This window comes from Heteronotia binoei, chromosome 1 (assembly GCF_032191835.1).
Source record: "Heteronotia binoei isolate CCM8104 ecotype False Entrance Well chromosome 1, APGP_CSIRO_Hbin_v1, whole genome shotgun sequence".
NCBI lineage: Eukaryota > Metazoa > Chordata > Lepidosauria > Squamata > Gekkonidae > Heteronotia > Heteronotia binoei.
Genome location: NC_083223.1, coordinates 256,796,611 through 256,816,801, shown reverse-complemented (window position 1 = coordinate 256,816,801; position 20,191 = coordinate 256,796,611). Strand labels below are relative to the sequence as shown.

The 20,191-nt window shown below is 47.4% G+C and overlaps 3 protein-coding genes across 4 annotated transcripts in view; 2 read left to right on the top strand and 1 right to left on the bottom strand.

Moving 5' to 3' along the window:
• LGALS12 (galectin 12) overlaps positions 1-20,191 on the top strand; it is a 403,592-nt gene that overhangs the window by 241,567 nt on the left and 141,834 nt on the right. The gene's annotated exons all lie outside the window — the stretch shown is intronic.
• The window catches only part of PC (pyruvate carboxylase), a 548,480-nt gene that overhangs the window by 447,572 nt on the left and 80,717 nt on the right, over positions 1-20,191 (top strand). The window lies entirely within an intron of this gene.
• The window catches only part of LRFN4 (leucine rich repeat and fibronectin type III domain containing 4), a 28,863-nt gene continuing 12,303 nt past the window's right edge, over positions 3,632-20,191 (bottom strand). The window contains 2 exon segments of the mRNA XM_060253928.1: positions 3,632-4,953; positions 19,955-20,191. Coding sequence (XP_060109911.1) covers positions 4,254-4,953; positions 19,955-20,191 — 937 coding nt within the window. The 3' untranslated portion in view covers positions 3,632-4,253.

The window sequence follows — 20,191 nt, the reverse complement described above, 5'->3', positions numbered from 1 at the left end:
AGTCTCTGGGTTTGTGTATTATTTTGTTGGTGTTGGTTACCCCCATGTGTAAGGACTTATAGTTAGGGTTGGGATCTGAAGATCTCCTGAAATTACAACTGATCCCCAGATCAGTTTGGTGCAGTGGTTAAGTGTACAGACTCTTATCTGGGAGAACTGGGTTTGATTCCCCACTCTTTCACATGCATCTGCTTATGTGACCCTCAATCAGTCACATGTTCTGACAGCGCTATTCCTCTCAAGAGCAGTTTCTGTCAGAGCTCTCTCAGCCCCACCTCCCTCACAGGGTATCTGTTGTGGGGAGAGGAAGGGAAAGATTGTAAGCCACTTTGAGACTCCTTTGAAGGGCAGGATATCTCCTCTTCTTTAGTTCCCCTGGAGATAATGGCTGCTGATGTCCTTCCCCTCCACAAACCCTTCTTGCCTCTAGGCTTCACCCCTAAATCTCCAGGAGTTCCCCAACCTAGAGTAGGCAACTCTGCCTATAATTTGTGACACCTCTGAAACCTCAGTAATGGGTCTCTGTCTCTGTCTCTCTCTCTCTTTCTCTCTCTCTCTCACACACACACTGCTGTATTGGAGAGTGAAGCCTTTCATTCTGACGGTTCCAAATTTGGAATGTCCCAGTTCCACAGTGGTGGTTCTGTTAGGTACATTCACGGTCTGGTTAACTTTCCTCAAGGAGCAGCATTTTGAAAAGTTTCCCAACCATCTTGAGAAATGACAAAGAGAGCGTGACCTACCAGGAAGTTCTCCTGTGCCGTGCTTCTGGGCAGCTCCCATCCATTGTGACAAGGCTGATGTAGAACTTACCACTGGTGTGGGAGACCCGCGTTGTCCTCACTCCACCATGGAAACTTGCCAGCTGACCTTGGGCCAATCTCTCTCTAAACCTCTACCTCACAGGGTTGTTGTTAGGATAAAATAGCAGAGAGTGAAGTTGTTAGCTGTTGTGGGACCCCGTCAGGGAGAAAACCAGGGTTGTAAAACAGAGCTTTTTTTGTAGCATGAACTCTTTTGCATATTAGACCACACACCCCTGATGTAGCCAGTCCTCCTGGAGCTTACAGTTGGCCCTGTACTGAGAGCCATGTAAGCTCTTGGAGGATTGGCTACATCAGGGGTGTGTGGCCTAATATGCAAAGGAGTTCCTGCTACAAAAAAAGCCCTGGTTGTAACTATCTAAAGGGAAGTGGTACAGTGTTCCCTCTAAGTCAGGGGTGTCAAACATGCAGTTTGGGGGCCGAATCAGGCCCCCAGAAGGCTTCTATCAGGCCCCCAAGCAACTGGCTGTCATCTGCTTCCTTCTCCCTCTCTCTTGCTTCTTTCTGCATATCTGCTTGCTTTGTAAGGCTTGCTCAATCGCACAGGAGCTACAAAGCCTCTATTTTCTCCATTGGCTGAGGCTCCTCCCTTGGGGAGAAATAGCTTGCTTTGCCAGGCTCTCTCAATTGCACAGCAGAGCTACTGAACCAAGCCTCTCTTGGCTGAGGCTCCCCCACTCCCCCAGTCCCCTGGGGAAGGAAGGAAATAACCAGAGCTTCCTTTGCCCAGTTCCCTGGATCCCATGGGAGAGATACAAAGAAAGCATCTTTAAGACCCATGAGTGTTAACATTTTAAGCATGTTTTAAGTTTTTTAAAAAATATATTTGTGTTTGTCTATATTCTTTATAAAATTTATGTCTCCGCTACCTAATCTTAAATAGGTACACACTTGGCCTGGCCCAATGTGGCTCGGCCCAACAAGGTCTCATTTATGTCAGATCCGGCCCTCATAACAAATGAGTTCGACACCCCTGATCTAAGCAGTGGACCTGAGAGCGACCGCTCATGAACACAGGAAGCCCCATTCACCAGCAGTCTGCAGTCATGCAGCATCTTGCACTGCCCATTGTAAGATTACTGCAGTTATATTCTGCTCAGGATGGGAACTGTTCAGTAAGGGGGGTGGGAATTAGAGGAAACATTGGTGGGAGTGAGCTATTCTTTCCAATTTGCCCTCTTGAATCCCAGACATCTTGGAGGCACCCCAGCATGGAGTCTCGTTTGTTTGTCCCCCTTTGTTTCTGACTGGATAATCCTTTTGCTGTCATTTATATTCGTTACATCTTCACTGCCACAAGGGTTAGAATAGCAACTGCATCTTTTGAGACTTAACCCTGAGGCTTTGGCTGCCCTGCTTCTGACAACAGACCTCAAGACAGTCAGAGCCTAAAGATAGCTCTCACATAATCCTTCTCTGGAATCCACTGTGAGCATTCATTCAGATTCAACTCTAAAGGCTGGGCCCTATGACTCTCTGTATGACTGTCTTCTGCTAAATAAAACAGAAGTCCACTGGCACCTTAAAGACGAACACTTTTTTTTTTTCTTTCAGCGTGACTTCTGCTATGTCTTCCTTCAAGGGAGAAAGACTTCCTCCGACAGAGAGTGATGTTTTCTGATGTACACAGGCTTCCCCTGATGGAGAGAAGTCTTTCTTCGCTGGAGGGAGACAGCGGCAGCAAATCGTAAGATCCAGCCCTAAATCTGTTTCTGTGCTCAGTGCTGTCAAGTTGCTTCTAACTCATCGCAACCTGGTGAATTAATGACCTCCATAACTTCTTTTCATTAACAGCCTTGCTCAGGTGTTGCAAACCGAGGGCCATGGCTTCCTTGAGAGCGCCAATCCGCATAATGTTGGGTTTGCCTCTTTTCCTGCTGCCTTCCTCTTTTCCTATCATTATTGTCCTTTCCAGTGACGCTGGTCTTCTCACGATGTGACCAAAGTACAATAGCCCCCGTTTAGTCATTTCAGCTTCAAGGAAGGGTTCAAGCTTGAACCCTAAAACTATATAGTGCAGGGGTGGCCAAACTTGCTTAACGTAAAAGCCACACAGAATAAATGTCAGAAGCTTGAGAGCCACAAGACATAAACACCAGATGTTTGAGAGAAGGAAGGTGGAAAGAAAGCAGCTTTAACTTGAAATGCATTCTTCAAGCTGCCAGCTGGCTTGGCTTAGAGAAGTGATTTGAAGAGAGAAATGCCTTCTCCAAGCCAGCTGAGAGGGCAGTGGAGACTTCAAGAGCCACACAATATGTGTGAAAGAGCCACACGTGGCTCCTGAGCCACAGTTTGGCCACCCCTGATATAGTATATGGTGTCTCATGCCAGGTCTCCTTGTATTCACAGCTGTATTTGCCTGTATGTAGCTGCCATTAAAGAAATGAAAATTAATATTCAGTGCAGAATTCACAGGTCCCAGGGAGACCTCCACTCCCCAGTTTTCTTTTTTCTTTTTCTTTTCTTTTTCGCAGCCCTTACAGCTGCAAACGTCACCTTTTAAAATATCTCAGTGATAAATCTCAGAAGCTAGGAGGTTGAATGAACGTGAAGATTTGCATTCTGTTTCCCCCTGCTGAACCACTCAGCAGCAGCGGAATAAATTATGCCCAAATCCAGAAATGTATGCAAATGTGCACAGTTTATGCAGACAGTGGAATTCCAGCTTTCCTTGGTACAGAATCTGGGTTACCCCAATGTGGAATTCTGATATCCCCCCCCCCACCTCCCAGCCCGGTTTTTAGCACAGATTATACACATTCTCTGTCCACAGTACCTGCTTTCCCGTCTCATCTGTCGTCACATTGACAATTCGGGGTTATTTTATTAGTATTCTTTTCTTTCCTTTTGGCAAATGATTAAAATTAAAAAAAGACACACCCCTTCCCCTCCACAACAATCAGTTTCAGCACCCGCAACTTTGCTCTCGGGCTTTCTGAAGACACATCCCCACTCACCACTCCAAAGAACCACTGGCGCAGGCAAAAACGCCAAGGACCAGGGCAGCCACTGGCCTCAGAGGCTGAGCAGAACAAAGTACATTTCCCATTTTTCCAGTCAGAGCGGCTCTCCTTCTGTCACCCTTCAGTGCGCGTTCTTTCTCCAGGAGAATTTCCAGTACGCAGCCTGGCCTCTGTCGGTGTTACCACAATCGACATGGGTGCTTTAGTGCAGCAAATTGTAGCACCACCTGTTGGCACACCTGCAGGCACTGTTGCTAGACCAGATGAGGTTGCATTGTATATCCAGTGCTTCCCGTTGGGAAGTCCCCCACCTCTGCGGTATCTGTTAGAGGGACTCTTTCCCCCTCACCCTTCCCCAGCACCCTCACTCATCCAGGCTTCGGCTGCAGTCTGGCATACCCTTCTAGCTGCATGGGGTGGGACGCTTGTCCCCCTTCCCCCCTATTCCAGGGATCCGGGCTACAGGCTATACCACACTTTCTTCAAGTTCGTCTGCATTTAAGAAGGGCCCAAGTCTTTTGGCGTCCCCCTCGGGGCCCGCCGCACACTGCACAAGCATCCCATGCACAGACTGGCTGCGTTTGGTCCACATGAAGCTGAGGCGCTTGGCGTAGCTGTAACAGGAGTTGGCCGAGATGTCGCCCATGTCCAGGGAGCTGCTGCGCTTGGTCTTGGCGGGGACGGGTGACCTCCAGGCCACTCCCCCCGTCCCGTCCCCCGTCCTGTGCTCCAGCCCTTCAGGCCGAGCGGCCTTGACTCGCACGCGCCGGTGCTTTGGGCCCCGTTCCTTGGGGGGCGTCCGCTGGGGGAGCAGGCCATTGGGGTGCCCGCCGTTGGTCTGTGAGTAGACATTGGTGACCTTGGGCAGGCTCCCGTGGGCACTGCTGCAGACCTTGTACTTCACCATCATGACCACCGTGAAAACCAGCAAGGTGACCACAATGATGCCTCCCACGATCACCGTCAGGGTCCCACCCAGGAAGTGGGCGTGGAGGGAGTGGCAGTCTGGGTAGGCCTCCCCCGTGGTGAATTGAGTACAGCCCAGCAAGTGTGTGGCTGCCAGGGACGTGGCCATGTCATCGAAGATGACCAAGACGCACAGGTCGTAATCCACACTGGGCACAAGGTGCTTCAGGACAAAATGGCGGCTGCTGGCCGGGATAATCCTAGCAGGAAAGAAAGATGGGATCAGTCAATACCTCCTTACCAACCCACCATGTTATCACCACCTTATCCACCCTTTGAAATCAGCATTTACTTTCTTTTCTCAGAGATGAGCCGCTTGGGGCAAAATTTCCCACCTTGCCCCTAACAAATTAAAAAGTTGGTACATTTTCTCATCAGCCTTCTCGTATCCTATTGTACCCTGGCCACCTTAAGCAGAGCACATTCAGTGATCAAGAGCCGAGACACAGTTTTCTTATTTTCACATTTTACATCCTATAATTTCATTATCGCCTGCCCAGACTATTTTGCTTCCTGTTAGTTAATCTGGAATCCCAATTCCCAGGCGTCACCACTGCCATAGGGTGAAATCTAGCTTCCTCCTATAAAACTACATTGAAAGAAGGGATATCTAGACATCAGCTCTCTTCCCAAGGATGTTTACACGACTGGCATATTGTCTCCGGGGATTTGGGTCCCCTGGGAGGTGGCCTTGTTTGGCTCCGTGGTTGAGCTTCCCATGGGTAGAAAAACTTTGATACCCTGGAGAGGAAGTAATGCAGTGAAAAAGGACGTGGGACTTTCTGTTCCTCTGTTAGTGTTAATTTAAGCAAGCATACCATTCAAATGTGTCTCTCCCACCTTCAAATGTGATAAGGAAAGCTTCATGGGAAATATCCCACAGATATCTGTTCTTTCTCTAGAATACGGTAGAGATGAGTCTCCGGAGATGAGATGATGTACACTGAAGCCAAAAGGCATTGCCCCACTGATGGGCTAGGTAGGTGCAGCCAATCCTCCAAGAGCTTACAGGGTTCTTAGGACAGGGCCTACTGTAAGCTCCAAGAGGATTGGCTGCATCAGGCCTGATATGTAAAGGAGTTCCTATTACAAAAAAAAAGCCCTGGCTAGCAGTATGGAATCTCCGGGTTGGTCAGTTTTTTTATCCTTGCCTGGTCAGCTGACACGAATGCATGAAGCTTCCTTCCACCAAATCAGACCCTTGGTCTGTCACAGTCAGTATTGCCTAGTCTGACTGGCAGAGGCGCTCCAGGGTCTCAAGCTAAGTCTTTCACATCATTTCCTACTGGTGCTTTCAACTGGAGATGCCGGAGATTGAACCTGGGATCAATACTCCCTCTAAGCCAGGGGTGGCCAAACTTGCTTAACATAAGAGCCACATAGACTAAATGTCAGATGTTTGAGAGCCGTAAGACACGAATGTCAGATGTTTGAGAGCTACAAGGAAGAAGAAGAAGAAGATGATATTGGATTTATATCCCACCCTCCACTCCGAATGTCAGAGTCCCAGAGTGGTTTACAATCTCCTTTATCTTCCTCCCCCACAACAGACACCCTGTGAGGTGGGTGGGGCTGAGCAGACTCATAGCAGCTGCCCTTTCAAGGACAACCTCTGCCAGCGCTATGGCTAACCCAAGGCCATTCCAGCAGCTGTAAGTGGAGGAGTGGGGAATCAAACCTGGTTCTCCCAGATAAGAGTCCACGCACTTAACCACTATGCCAAACTGGAAGGAAGGAAGGAAGGAAAATAGATGATGGGAAGGAGATGTAGAAAGAAAGCAACTTTAAATGCATTCTCCAAGCTACTGGCTGGTTTGACTTGGAGAAGTGATTTAAGGAGACAAATGCCTTTTCCAAGCCAGCCAATGGGTGGGGGGCTTCAAGAGCCACACAATGTGTGTGAAAGAGCCACGTGTGGCTCCCGAGTCACAGTTTGGCCACCCCTGCTCTAAGCTGTGAAGTCTTGTGAGCGAAAATTCTACTTTGTGAGCTACTGGCATTAAAGTTGTGAGCTTCTGCAAAAATGAGCTTGCTCCAGGGCCATTTTTCCTGAGCTAAGACAAAAATGTGTGAGCCGGAGGCCAAAAACCTGTGAACTAGCTCACACTAACTCACCTTAGAGGAGCACTGCCTGGGACCTTCTGCATGCCCAAGCAGATGCTCTGTCGCTGAGCCACTGGCCCCTCCCGGCTGAGCAGTATCTTTTGCCTACTGCACTGCACTGTTCAGCCTTCCAGAGATGAAAAGATGGACAGGATTGTCCTTTCCAGACCCCCATTGCAAGGATCCCTTTGCAAGCTCATAGATAAGCACCGTCTGCACTGGGGAAGGCTCTGTTCTGCCTGCCCTGTTTTGTATTCATTGACTCTGCAGCTGTCTATCCTCCATCCTCCACTGGTTTCATAACCAAGACAACCCTTTCGGTGGGAAAGATACTAAAGAAGCACAATTGTCTCTACACATGTTATCAACGGTACAAAATACACTCCAGCTGCTGCAGGGTATGTGAAACGCCAGGCTGTACACCATATAGAGCCTTAGTGTTCATTCTTGCGTGTTTATCTCAAAGTGCGTGCTCTGCACTAGGGGTCTCCTCTCTCTTTGAGCCTGTAGGCCAGGGGTCATTTCGTAGAAAAAGAGGTGCTAGAGCTCATCAGTAACTTATTTGCACAAGACACATACCGCTGACATCACTCAGCTGCTACCTTAAAATGCTCCTTCAGTTATAATTGTCATAATAAAGCCTGACTCCCGTCATACTTTTTGAATTACTTTCTCCTATGTGGCCACAGTTTCATGATGAAGATTTCCATTTTCTGCTTGATAAGTTTTGGTTATTTCCTCAATTTTGGTGGGGGGAACATAAGAACATAAGAGAAGCCATGTTGGATCAGGCCAATGGCCCATCCAGTCCAACACTGTGTCACACAGTGGCCAAAAAAATTATATATAAAAATTATATATATATACACACACACATATATATACACACTGTGGCTAATAGCCACTGATGGACCTCTGCTCTATATTTTTATCTAACCTCCTCTTGAAGCTGTCTATGCTTGTAGCCGACACCACCTCCTGTGGCAGTGAATTCCACATGTTAATCACCCTTTGGGTGAAGAAGTACTTCCTTTTATCCGTTTTAACCTGACTGCTTAGCAATTTCATCAAATGCCCACGAGTTCTTGTATTGTAAGAAAGGGAGAAAAGTACTTCTTTCTCTACTTTCTCCATCCCATGCATTATCTTGTAAACCTCTATCATGTCACCCCGCAGTCAACGTTTCTCCAAGCTAAAGAGTCCCAAGCTCTTTATATTAGAAAGTTCAACAATATTCTCACAGGATCATAGAGTTGGAAGGGACCTCCAGGATCATCTAGTCCACCCCCCCTGCACAATGCAGGAAATTCACAAATAACACCACCACCCCAATTTACAGGATCCGCATTGCTGTCAGATGGCCATCCAACCTCTGTTTAAAAACCTCCAAAGGAGAGCCCACCACTAAATAAGGTTAAAGGAGATTTGAACAATGGAGTCCAAGAGCAAGTATTTTTGGGGGGAGGGGCGGGGATTAAGAAAGAAAGACCACAATAACATTTAAAGCTTCCAGAGCTCCTGCCCAAAATGAGGCCTGCTGTAGGCACATCTGGAATTCTGATACAGCACGGTGGGCGCCGCAACAAAACAGCTGCCCCAAAATGGCTGCTGCAGGAAGTGGAGCCAGCTGCATAATGATTGCCAAATCCTAACTTCAGTAACACAACGTAGGTGCTTGTGCTGTGGTGGCAGCTGCTGCCAAAGCAACATTTTAAGAAATCTTCTACAGTCAGGAGCCTTGCTGGGCTCACCCACTTCCTAAAAGCTGGGTCCTAGAAAAGGTATTGGCAGGCACCATGGCTCCCGCTGGAACCAGGGTGGAGACCCCTGCCATATACATAGGCTTTTTTTGTCCTTTGCATATTAGGCCACACACCCCTGATGTAGCCAATCCTGCTAGAGCTTACAGTAGGCCCTGTACTAAGAGCCCTGTAAGCTCCTGGAGGATTGGCTACAAAAAAAGCCCTGCATAATATGCATACATCACCATTTCTCTCTGAGATTTAATTTTCAGAGCAGCAGTTCTCAGACTTTAGCAACTGGGGGATGGGGGGGGTTCCCCATTTTCAACTAACATTTTTGTGGACCTACAAACCCTCCCCTTCTCTGGCTCCTGCCACATAACCCCTCTTTGCAAACGGTGCAGTAAGTGAAGGCCATTGGTGTCCTCAAGACAATACAATGAGAACCGTGTCAGCTATTGCTTCAAAAGCAAGCATTCAGAAATGTTTGCCTCATCTGAACAAAGTCACAACTCAACTATATAGCCACAACTCAGAAAGGCTCTGACCCGAATCCTAATCAATCTCACCCCTGGATTCAAAGAGACTGAAGAAAACGAGGAATAATTTCTAGCCAAAGGCCAGCGGAACAAAGGCAGAAATAGCGGGGAAAAACATTAAACAAAAGCAGAACTATGCGTATTCAATTGAATACAGCCGATGGCTATTATTGTCTGTGGATGCAGAGTGGGTGTCTCTGTAGCTATGGGAAATCCTTTGCTTCGGAAAAGAGAATGAGAACCAGTTTCATTTCATGCATGAAATAACTGTTGACCTTGTTAAAACTGTATCTCTTTGGGGCCACTTGACCAATTAGAGAGCCTAGCACCACGCTGCTGGTTCCCAGCAGCCAATCAGCACATTTTCTGGGGAGCTGGAAGCTAACCGACTGACAGCTGTATGATTTCCCACTTTTTGTAAGAGGGGGAAGAAGATACCATCCTTTTCCCCAAGGTCAAAAGTCCCTGCTCCAGTCCTAGAAAATTGAATGAGCTCCTTTTCCAGGTTAGCTAGATGGGCATGAGAAGGTGTGCACCCTTTGTCCTTGCAGAGGACTCAAGGACCACCTGAAGTACCCTTGGGGATCAAGAAAGACAATCCTTTAGTAGAAGAAGACTGCAGATTTATACCCCACCGTTCTCTCTGAATCAGACTCAGAGCGGCTTACAATCTTCTATATCTTTTCCCCCCATAACAGACATTCTGTGAGGTGGGTGGGGCTGAGAGGGCTTTCACAGCAGCTGTCCTTTCAAGGACAACTCCTGCAATAGCTATGGCTGACCCAAGGCCATTCCAGCAGCTGCAAGTGGAGGAGTGGGGAATCAAATATGGTTCTCCCAGATAAGAGTCCACGTACTTAAGCACTGGCTCTCAAAGGATAGAGCTGAACCTGAAGACTGACTGTGCAAGCATCTCGTATTAGGAACATTTTGACAAGCCAAAACAGGGATTCTCCTTCGTCAGTATCAGCAGCTGACATCAGGGGACCTGGATGGGACCACAGCCACTAGTCTGGCCTGGCAGAGATTTACCTGTTTAGGTGAAGCACAGTGAGAACAGGGGGAAGCAAGCCTTGTGTGGGCCCAAGAGCTTTAAGGGTGCTTTAGGGTAGCACCTGGGGTTGCTAATCTCCAGATGGGGCTTGTAGATCTTCTGCCATTACAACTGATCTCCACTAGAGCTGCCACTTTTCAGGTGGGCTTGGACATCTCCTGCTATTACAGTTGATCTCCAGATGACCAAGATCAGTTCCTCTGGAGAAAATGGCTGCTTGGGAAGGTGGACTCTGCTGAGGCCCCTCCCCTCCCTAAACCCTGCCCTTCCCAGTCTCCATCCCAAGAATTTCCAGATGTTTTCCAACCCAGAGTTGACAACTCTGTACTCTGGACAAGAGAAATCAATTCCCTTGGAGAACATGGCTGCTTTGGAAGGAAGACTGTATGAAGGGCTTTTTTGTAGCAGGAACTCCTTTGCATATTAGGCCACACAACCCTGATGTAGCCAATCCTCCAAGAGCTTACAGGGCTCTTCATACAGGGCCTACTGTAAGCTCCAGGAGGATTGGCTACATCAGGAGTGTTTGGCCTAATATGCAAAGGAGTTCCTGCTACAAAAAAAGCTCCGACTATGGCATTATATCCTACCCTTTCCAGGCTCAACTCCCAAATCTCCAGGAATTTTCCAACTCAGAGTTGGCAACTTTAGAGCAACTGGTCTCAATGGAGTGCATGGCAAGAGGGTGAACATGTGTGGAACACTGACCTCGTCTCCCCTCTTCCTTTGCACACACATACACATGCGCACCCTCCCCAATGCACTGCCTCAGATCTGGGCTCTGAGTCCCAGAGGGAAGGGTCCAGCTGCCGGGACTCAGAGGCTCAGCTGCTGCCCCAGCTGCCGCCAAAATCCAGTCTAGGGGGAAGGAGGGCACAGGAGACATTGCAGGAGGGACTGCGGGAATGAAGAAATGAGCACAAAGCTGTTTTCTCCGTGGAGAAGGGAACCCATGGGACACCATGACTGTTCACATGCTGGCCTGTTGGAAGCCCATGTGCTATCCTCATTGTTCAGTCTTTTTGCATCCAGGAGCGTGTTCACTGCTGAATGTGCACGTAGCCCATATTATGTGGACAGAGTGTATTAATCCCACTCTGAGCTGCTGAGATGTTGGCCTGAGCTGGTATCCAGCTCTGCCAATCTCCAACGCTGCCTCTGTTGCAACCCACAACAGGACACACTCCACTGTTTGGTTTACGCCATACAAATCAGCATTAGGGAGCAGAATGAGAGATTTCTTTACATTGATTTGAAGATGTATTTGAACTGGGTCTCCCTAAAGTAGGGGTCCCCAACAAGTGCTTTTAGAAAGTAGGTGGAACTAGGTGGAGCTTTTTCCCAGGTCTTCTGATTGGCTGTACATGTTAAGAGGCATCCTGTTAAACAGAGCTTCCCCTTGAAATATTAGAAGAGTTAATATTAGAATTGAGTATAACCAAGGATGGAATTCTAGCAGGAGCTCCTTTGCATATTAGGCCACATACCCCTGATGTAGCCAATCCTCCGAGAGCTTACAAGGCTCTTTTTTTACTCTTGGAGGATTGGCTACATCAGGGGTGTGTGGCCTAATATGCAAAAGAGCTCCTGCTCGAATTCCACCCGAGTATAACCATGATCCCTGACATTTTGTAGTCGGCTCCGCCTCCTGTGGCAGCCATTTTGGGATGGGCTCCACCTCCTGCAACAGCCATTTTACTATTTTGCCCAGCACCCTTGGTCAGAATTCCAAAGGTGCCTGTAGGCTCAAAAACGTTGGGGATCCCTTCCCCAAAGGTTCAGTCCAAGTTTGAATTTTCAGTTCAGGGGGTCATTCAAACTCCTGTATCTTTACACTAACTGAAATGATTTCTTATTGATTTGTTTACTTAGAATGTTTCTATGCAACCTCTTCAATGTCTGGCTCAAGGCAGTTCACAATTAAAAAACACAGTATTAAACACCTGTAATGGCCTGGTGTATGGTCTATTGCAGGGGTGGCCAACTGTAGCTCTCCAGGTGTTTTTTGCCTACAACTCTCATCAGCCCCAGCCAGCATGGCCAATGGCGAGGACTGATGGGAGTTGTAGGCAAAAAACATCTGGAGAGCTACTGTTGGCCACCCCTGCTCTATAGAGAAATGCCTCTTAAGTGTTTGCAGAGTCTTTGTCTCACTGCTGAATGAATGCATCCAATCTCACACTACGCTAGGGTCAGAGTTCCCTGCTAGATCTTGAACTTTGTTGCCTGATAACTGCTTCCTATTACAGTTTCTGGTGCTTCTGGCACTCTCTAAGTGGGAAATGACTGAATACCTGCTCAGAAGGCTGGAGAAATCCTGTTTTGTATATGCTTGGCTGCAGTTGAAGCCATTTCAGGACCACAGGGAAAAGAAAGGAGGAAGGGGTCAGGGAAAGCAGAATTGGGACATGGTGGTGGAAAGTGCCAACAAGTCACAGCTGGCTTATGGTGACTCCATAGGGCTTTCAAAGCAAGAGACATTCAGAGGTGGGTTTGCCATTGCCTGCCACTGCATAATGCCTGCCCTGGGCTTCCTTGGTGGTCTCCCATCCAAATACTAACCAGGGCCTACCCTGCTTAGCTTCCAAGATCTGATGATATTGATAGGGTTACCTGGCCAACGGGGGTCTCCCGACATCCTTTTGGGTGACCAGAAGCAATGTTGGACATTTTGGGGTCTACTTCTGGTTTGGGACCTACTTCTGGTCAAGGGTGGTGTTTTGGGCAAAACTCTATGGTAAATTTGACTTCAACCATAGAGTTATCCCCGAAAACCAGAGCGTCACCCCCAACTAGAAGAAGGCCCAAAACTGAAAGTAGGCCTGAAATGGCCAGTTGGGAGTGGGATTCCCCCCTAGGGTGAGTAAGAGCCTGCACAAGTGGGGTTCCCCTGCTCCCACTGGGGGGCTGGCAACAGCAGAGATTGGGCTAGACTGGGCCATCGAGGTCAGGGCACTGAGACATGGGGAAAGGGACATTTCTCTTAAAATGAAAACTAGTACAATGTGTACATTAGAAAGGAGAAACAAAGGGTTTAGAAGATCTAAAGGGGAATTAGGCAAATTTATGGAAGGAATTTTTGAACCTCCATGTTCAGGAGCAGTGTAGCTCTAAATGCTGTAAACAAACAACAGAGGAGGTCTGAATGCATTTACATGAACACATGAAGGTGCCTTATATTCAGTCTGGCCACTGACCTATCCAAGTCTGTACTGGGAGTAGTAGCTGCTCTCCAGGGTCACAGGTGGAGTCCTTTAACATCACCCTTTTAACTGGAGAGGCCAGAGAATGAACCTGGGGCCTTCTGCACACCAAACATTTATTTATTTATTTATTATTTATTTATTAATTTCATTTATATCCCGCCCTCCCCCACCTTGGCAGGCTCAGGGCGGCTAACAGCAATCCATAAAAACACACCATAATAAATAAAACATTAGAATTACATTATAGAACAATAAAACATTAAAACATTAAATTAAAACCAGTCTAGTAGATACAATTATACTGCGGTATAGATCTTTGGACCGCATTGGCGGATCTTTAATTACCATTTTTCTTAGCAGTCCGAATATGCTGATTTAAAAAGGATGGTCTTGCAGGCCCTGCGGAACTGTTCAAGGCTCCGCAGGGCCCGCACCTCCTCGGGGAGTCGGTTCCATAGGGTAGGGGCCGCGATCGAAAAGGCCCGTATTCTGGTGCTCTGATATTTAACTTCCTTCGGCCCAGGGATAGTCATTAAGTTTTTCCCCGTTGACCTCAGTGCTCTCTGGGGTTCATATGGGGAAAGACGGTCCCTCAGGTGTTCTGCCTCTGAATCACAGCTTCAACCCTGTTGTCTTCCTGTTTTGAACTTCCAGAAATGTCTGGTTGGACATTGTGCAGAGAAAAGAATGCTGGACTAGGTAGGGCATTGCTATCCAGCTGTATGATCTGGCAGAAAAATGGTTCCATTCCACCTTAGGGCACCTGCTTTTAAAGAATGGAAAGATTCTAGTCCAGGTGATTGTGAATGTGGGATCAGAAGAAGTGGCTACTCTAGAATAATCAAGGAAGGTTTTAGACAGCCAGTAGAATTAAGTGGTTCTCTTCTTAGAACTGTGTTGTTTCAGACTACAGGTAGAGGTGGGTTGCTTGGGTGCTTTTTGGTGCATGGGGGTGGGGACCTTTCTGCATAGAGAAAGTTCACACAAGTCAAGGGTAACAGTTCAGCCAAGCCTGTTCCCTGCAGCCAACTGCATCTGACATAATGGCTGAACATATGAAGCTGCCTTATACTGAATCAGACCCTCAGTACATCAAAGTCAGTATTGTCTACTCAGACTGGCAGCGGCTCTCCAGGGTCTCAACTGAGGTTTTTCACGCCTACTTGCCTGGACCCTTTTTTAGTTGGAGATGCTGGGGATTGAACCTGGGACCTTCTTCTGCTTACCAAGCAGATGCTCTACCACTGAACCATCGTCCCTCCCCAATGGTTAAAGTTTTGGACTAATTTTTCACTTGGATTTGAAAGCTGGCTAGGTGACTTTGAGACCATCACTTGTTTTCAGTCTAATCTATTCCACAGGGTTCTTGTAAGATGAAATGGAGCAAGAACGAATCGTATATGCTGCCTTGAGCTTTCCACCTAAATGTAGGATTTTTTAAAAAGATGAACAGAGACAGGATGGATGGAAAGAAAGAAAGAAAGAAAGAAAGAAAGAAAGAAAGAAAGAAAGAAAGAAAGAAAGAAAGAAAGAAAGAAAGAAAGAAAGAAAGAAAGAAAGAAAGAAAGAAAGAAAGAAAGAAAGAAAGAAATTTTTGGCCACTGTGTGATACAGAGTGTTGGACTGGATGGGCCATTGGCCTGATCCAACATGGCTTCTCTTATGTTCTTATTTGTTATTCCCTGTCTCCACACCCTAATATGGGACAGACAGTAGCTTGCTGGTAGAGAACGTGCTTTGGAGAAGGTCCTATATTCGATCCCCAGGCATCTTGTGTTAGAAGTGCTCAAACAGCCCATTTTGGAGAAGCCCTGTCTGTGTTTGAATAGACAATGCTAGGCTAGATGAACCCTGCTACAAGGCAGCGTCAGGATTCCTGAAAAGGCACACACATTATGACCCAGTTACTCTAACAATTAAAAAAAAATCTACTACAAAATAGAGTTTTTTATTTGGCCTACAAGCATAATCCAAAACCCTTTGGTCATGGACTTCTGCACATTCTGCAGAACTGGAGTCAGGAGTCCCATTTCTGCTTTTGCTTTCTTTGCACACATCCAAGGATGAGAACCCAGGGGCTGCATCCATGTATGGCTGGTTATTGTGCTATAGCTATCATTCGCAGCTGGGTTCTCCTGTGCAGACAAGATAATCAAGTTGCAAAGGATTGCTATGTAACATAAACAATAGCACAGTATCCAGCGACATACGGATTCAGTTCCAGTTGCTGGTTTTTGAAATCTAAAGCGTCAGAGCTTCACATACTTTATCTGGAAGGGAATCCCCTTGAACAACAAGGCATTTACTCTAGGAGTAAACAGGCATCACTCAGGGCTCGGAAGTGCCTGTGAAGATCCCATAGCGATGTAGGGTCGCCAAGTCCAATTCAAGAAATATCTGAGGACTTTGAGGGTGGAGCCAGGAGACATTGGGGTGGAGCCAGGAGACATTGGGGTGGAGCCAGGAGACATTGGGGTGGAGCCAGGAGCAAGGTTGTGACAAGCATAATTGAACTCCAAAGGGAGTTCTGGCCATCACATTTAAAGGGACCACACACCTTTTAAATGCCTTCCTTCCATAGGAAAAAATGAAGGATAGGGACACCTTCCTTTGGGACTTATAGAATTGGACCCCCTGGTCCAATCCTTTTGAAACTTGGGGAGTATTTTAGGGAGAGGCACTAGATGCTATGCTGAAAATTTGGTGCCTCTACCTTAAAACATAGCATGCCCCCCCCCGCCCCAAGTTCCAGATACCTGCAGATCAGTTCTCCATTATTTTCTATGCTTATAAGTCTCCATAGGGAATAACAGAGTTCCCAGCAGACATTTCCCTCCCCTCCCCTTGCTTTCTGATGACCCTGAAGCGGGGAGAGGGCCTCCAGCCGGGGGATCCCCTGCCCCCACCTGGGGATTGGCAACCCTATAGCGATGCCAGCCTTCATGTGAGGGACTGAGAATTTCCTGGAATTATAGCTCATCTCCAGACTGCAGAGATCAGATCCCCTGGAGAAAATGGATGCTTTGCAGAGTGGACACTGTGGCAGTGGACCCCACCAAAGTCCCTGACCTCGGCAGGTGTCACCCCCAAATCTCCAGGAGTTTCCCAACCTGAAGCTGGAAGCCCTACCCTCCACCCCCCTGCTGGTGGCCTGGAGGGAACCTGGCAACAGTCTCCATAAGGGAGGCAAACCAGTGCCTCTTCAGGAGCTAGACTGTAAATTTCCGTCTTGTTTGGCAGGGAGGGCCATTAATGTTCAGTAATTTGGGAATGGAACACATTGCGAAGCTAGGATAGTTGAAAGTCATAAAACAGGAAGACAGCATTATCCATATGGGCTTCCTGGTGAGATGCAGGATGGTCTGTCCTGGATTCCAAGTGCCTGGATGACATTTGGGTCCAGCAGGGAGATAATGAACACAGGACTCTGTTCATTGCAGTTACTGTGCTTAACATTGGAAGTCAGACATTTCATCCCATCCTGTCTGGCTTTTTAACTCAGCGTGATGGATCGATGGTTGTGATTCAAGTTTAAGAAATTATAAGGGCAGGATTCCAACACTTATGTAGATTAAATTTAAATTGTGTTTTAAAAAAGAGACTATAATTAACATTTTTTTAAAAAATCACCTATTTTCATTCATCCTGTTCCCCTGACATGCAGAAAGACACAGCCTTTATCCCATAGGGAAGCTGTCAAACTATGCAAGGTCCTTCTCGCTTATAGCGTGGAAACGGTTGCCACCTCTTCTTCCTGAATGCATACACTGCCTTTCCCACAGATGTAAAAGGGACAGGTAATAACAATATATGTCCTTTAGACTGCAATGTTTGGTGTTCCAGGCACTTCACATACTCGAGCTTTTATCCAGCCAGCCGTGCACAGAAGGCATCTGCCACTTTCCTGCATTCCTCTCTGTACCTGCAGTCCCTTCTGACTCCCAGAACACCTGTGAGTGCAGGACTCAAGCAAAAGAACAGGTGTGCAGGTCAGGGGGCAGAGATATGGAGGACAAGGATGAAATTCTCCCCTCCAATGCTGTTGCATTCATGGAAGAGGGAGGAAGAGCAACTTCACCTCCTATTTCACTCCAGCCCCTTTCCCCCCACCCCCACAATCTTTGGGGCTGTTCCACTGTGCAGGTTCCTTTAACCCTGGGAGTGACCTTCCTAGAGGTTTGAAGGAGCTGCAGAAACAACAGAGATCATAGGGAAGTTCCACCTTCTGTGTATAGATCGTTCTGTGTAGACCAGGGGTGGCCAAACTTGCTTAATGTAAGAACCACATAGAATACATGTCAGATGTTTGAGAGTCGCAAGACAGGAAGGAAGGAAGGAAGGAAGGAAGGAAGGAAGGAAGGAAGGAAGGAAGGAAGGAAGGAAGGAAGGAAGGAAGGAAGGAAGGAAGGAAGGAAGGAAGGAAGGTGGGAGGTGAGAGATGGAAAGAAAGCAACTTTAATTTTAAATGCATTCTCCAAGCTGTCAACTGACTTGGCTTGGAAAAGTGATTTAAAAAGACAAATGGCTTCTCCAAGCTGGCTGACAGGGCAGTGGGGGTTTCGAGAGCCACACAAAAGAGCCACCTGTGGCTCCCGAGCTGCAATTTGACCACCCCTGGTGTAGGCCACGACCTTGTGGCCATGCTCAGAGCAGCTCTGTAAAAAATGACACTGCTTCTGCATTGCAGATCAGCAAGGGGTTTTTTGGAGATTTATTTTATTTACTATCTTCGGTTCATATCATTTGTTCTATTTACTATCTTCGGTTCATATAATATGTGCCCAACTGAGCCGCCATTTATAATTTGTATGATCTGTTAAACTGTATTGTCCACATCGCTCTGGTTTTAACTGTTGTTTTTATACTGTTTTTAGAATGCTGTTATCCGCCCTGAACCCATCCTTGGGAAAGGGCGGACTATAAATTGCCTAAAATAAAATTTAAAAATAAGAAAAAGCCCAGCAGGAACTCATTTGCATATTAGGCCACACCCCTGATGCCAAGAACTGCATTCCTGCTCCAAAAAGAAGAAGACTGCAGATTTATACCCTGCCCTTCTCTCTGAATCAGAGACTCAGAGCAGCTTACAGTCTCCTATATCTTCTCCCCACCACAACAGACACCCTGTGAGGTAGGTGGGGCTGAGAGGGTTCTTACAGCAGCTGCCCTGTCAAGGACAACTCCTGCAGTAGCTATGGCTGACCCAAGGCCATTCCAACAGCTGCAAGTGGAGGAGTGGGGAATCAAACCCGGTTCTCCCAGAGAAGAGTCTGCACACTTAGCCACTACACCAAACCGACTCAAAAAGCCCTGCAGATTGGTGAGGGAACCTGAGGGTATTATAGAAGTGAGATTAGAACTACAGACTTTCTGATCTGGACCCCAGCCTCTTGGTTCCAGTCTCGATGGCACTCAGTAACACCAGTCCTCCAGCTGTCAGGTTGGCAGCCGGTTTCCCTCCTGTGCACATGAGCTGAGCAACTGGCAGATCTCAGACTGAGTGGTTGGAGCCAGTATCTGTTCTGTGCTCATTCCTGATCCCCAGAGTCCAATTCTCAGCTCTGCATTTGCTGTGCTTCTTGGGCAGCCTCCCCCCCCCAAAAAAAAAGCCTCTGTTTTCTTAACGGGGGCAGGAGGGGGCTTGCAAAAATGGCACTCTCAGGTCAGAGATGGGATGAACTCTTAGCGGGCTGCTGGAATGTATCAAATTAGCCGAATGGGGAGAGCAAGAAACCTGCTTGGATGGTTATATTTTTGGTTTTTCTAAAAATAAATAAATAAATCAGGTGATAGCTAGAGCCTGGAAGGCTCCACCGGATTCATACCTGGAGTCTGTAGTCGGTATATGGAATGGGATAAGGAAAGATGTGGGTTTATACTATGTGCTTTTTAGAAAAGAAAGAAAATCAGAATTCGGAACTAAGAAATGTAGATTCTGCAATCTGTGCCGTTACATAAATGAAGCCTATTTGCACATGCCTGTTTTGCATAATTGTATTTCCTACTGAGAAGTGAAGAGCTATATGCGAAGCATGCAGGCACACGCGCACACACACACACACACACACATACACACACACATCCTGGAAATTCCATTTAACTAGTGCCCCCTCTCCTGGAAACATGAGATTTTTCCTGCTCGTTGCAATTACTCATTTCCAATTCAGTCTTTGCAGCCTTAACAACCAGACCCGTGGTTTGGTAAAAAGGGCTGAACGGGAAGGAATTCTGACTGCTCATTACAAGTAAGCCACTCGCATTCGAACATATAGTGGGGCTTGGCAAAGGGGTTTTGAATCTCATCCTTCCTATTCATAGCCAGCAAGGCTGGAGCCAGGCTCTCCTCTTACACGATCCTTTCGGCATTTGCATGGGGTTAAAGAGCGAGGAACTGGAATGCATCACGAGGGGAGGCCTCATGTTGCTGTTTCTGCTGGGGAAGAGGGGGTAAAGAGCCCTTGTTGTCTATCTCAGAGCAAGTCGTTCAGGCCCATCATGGGAGGGGGCCAGATACAGAAGCCGCTCCACCCCAACCACCATCCCCGGGAACTCTTTACCTGTAGATGAGTGTCTCGTCCGCAGTGCTGTTGTATTGGATCTGATACATCCATGCTGCATAGGCCGACTTGTCAGCCATCCAGCGCACCAATGCCGAGGTGGCTGTCACGTCAGATACTTCCACTCTTCGCTCGGAACCCCCCTCGGTGGCATTGGCCGACGTCTTGGCCGAGGTGGCAATGTCGGAGGAGCCTGGGTCCTGTTGCAGCACAGTGATGCTGCCGTTCCCCCCGATG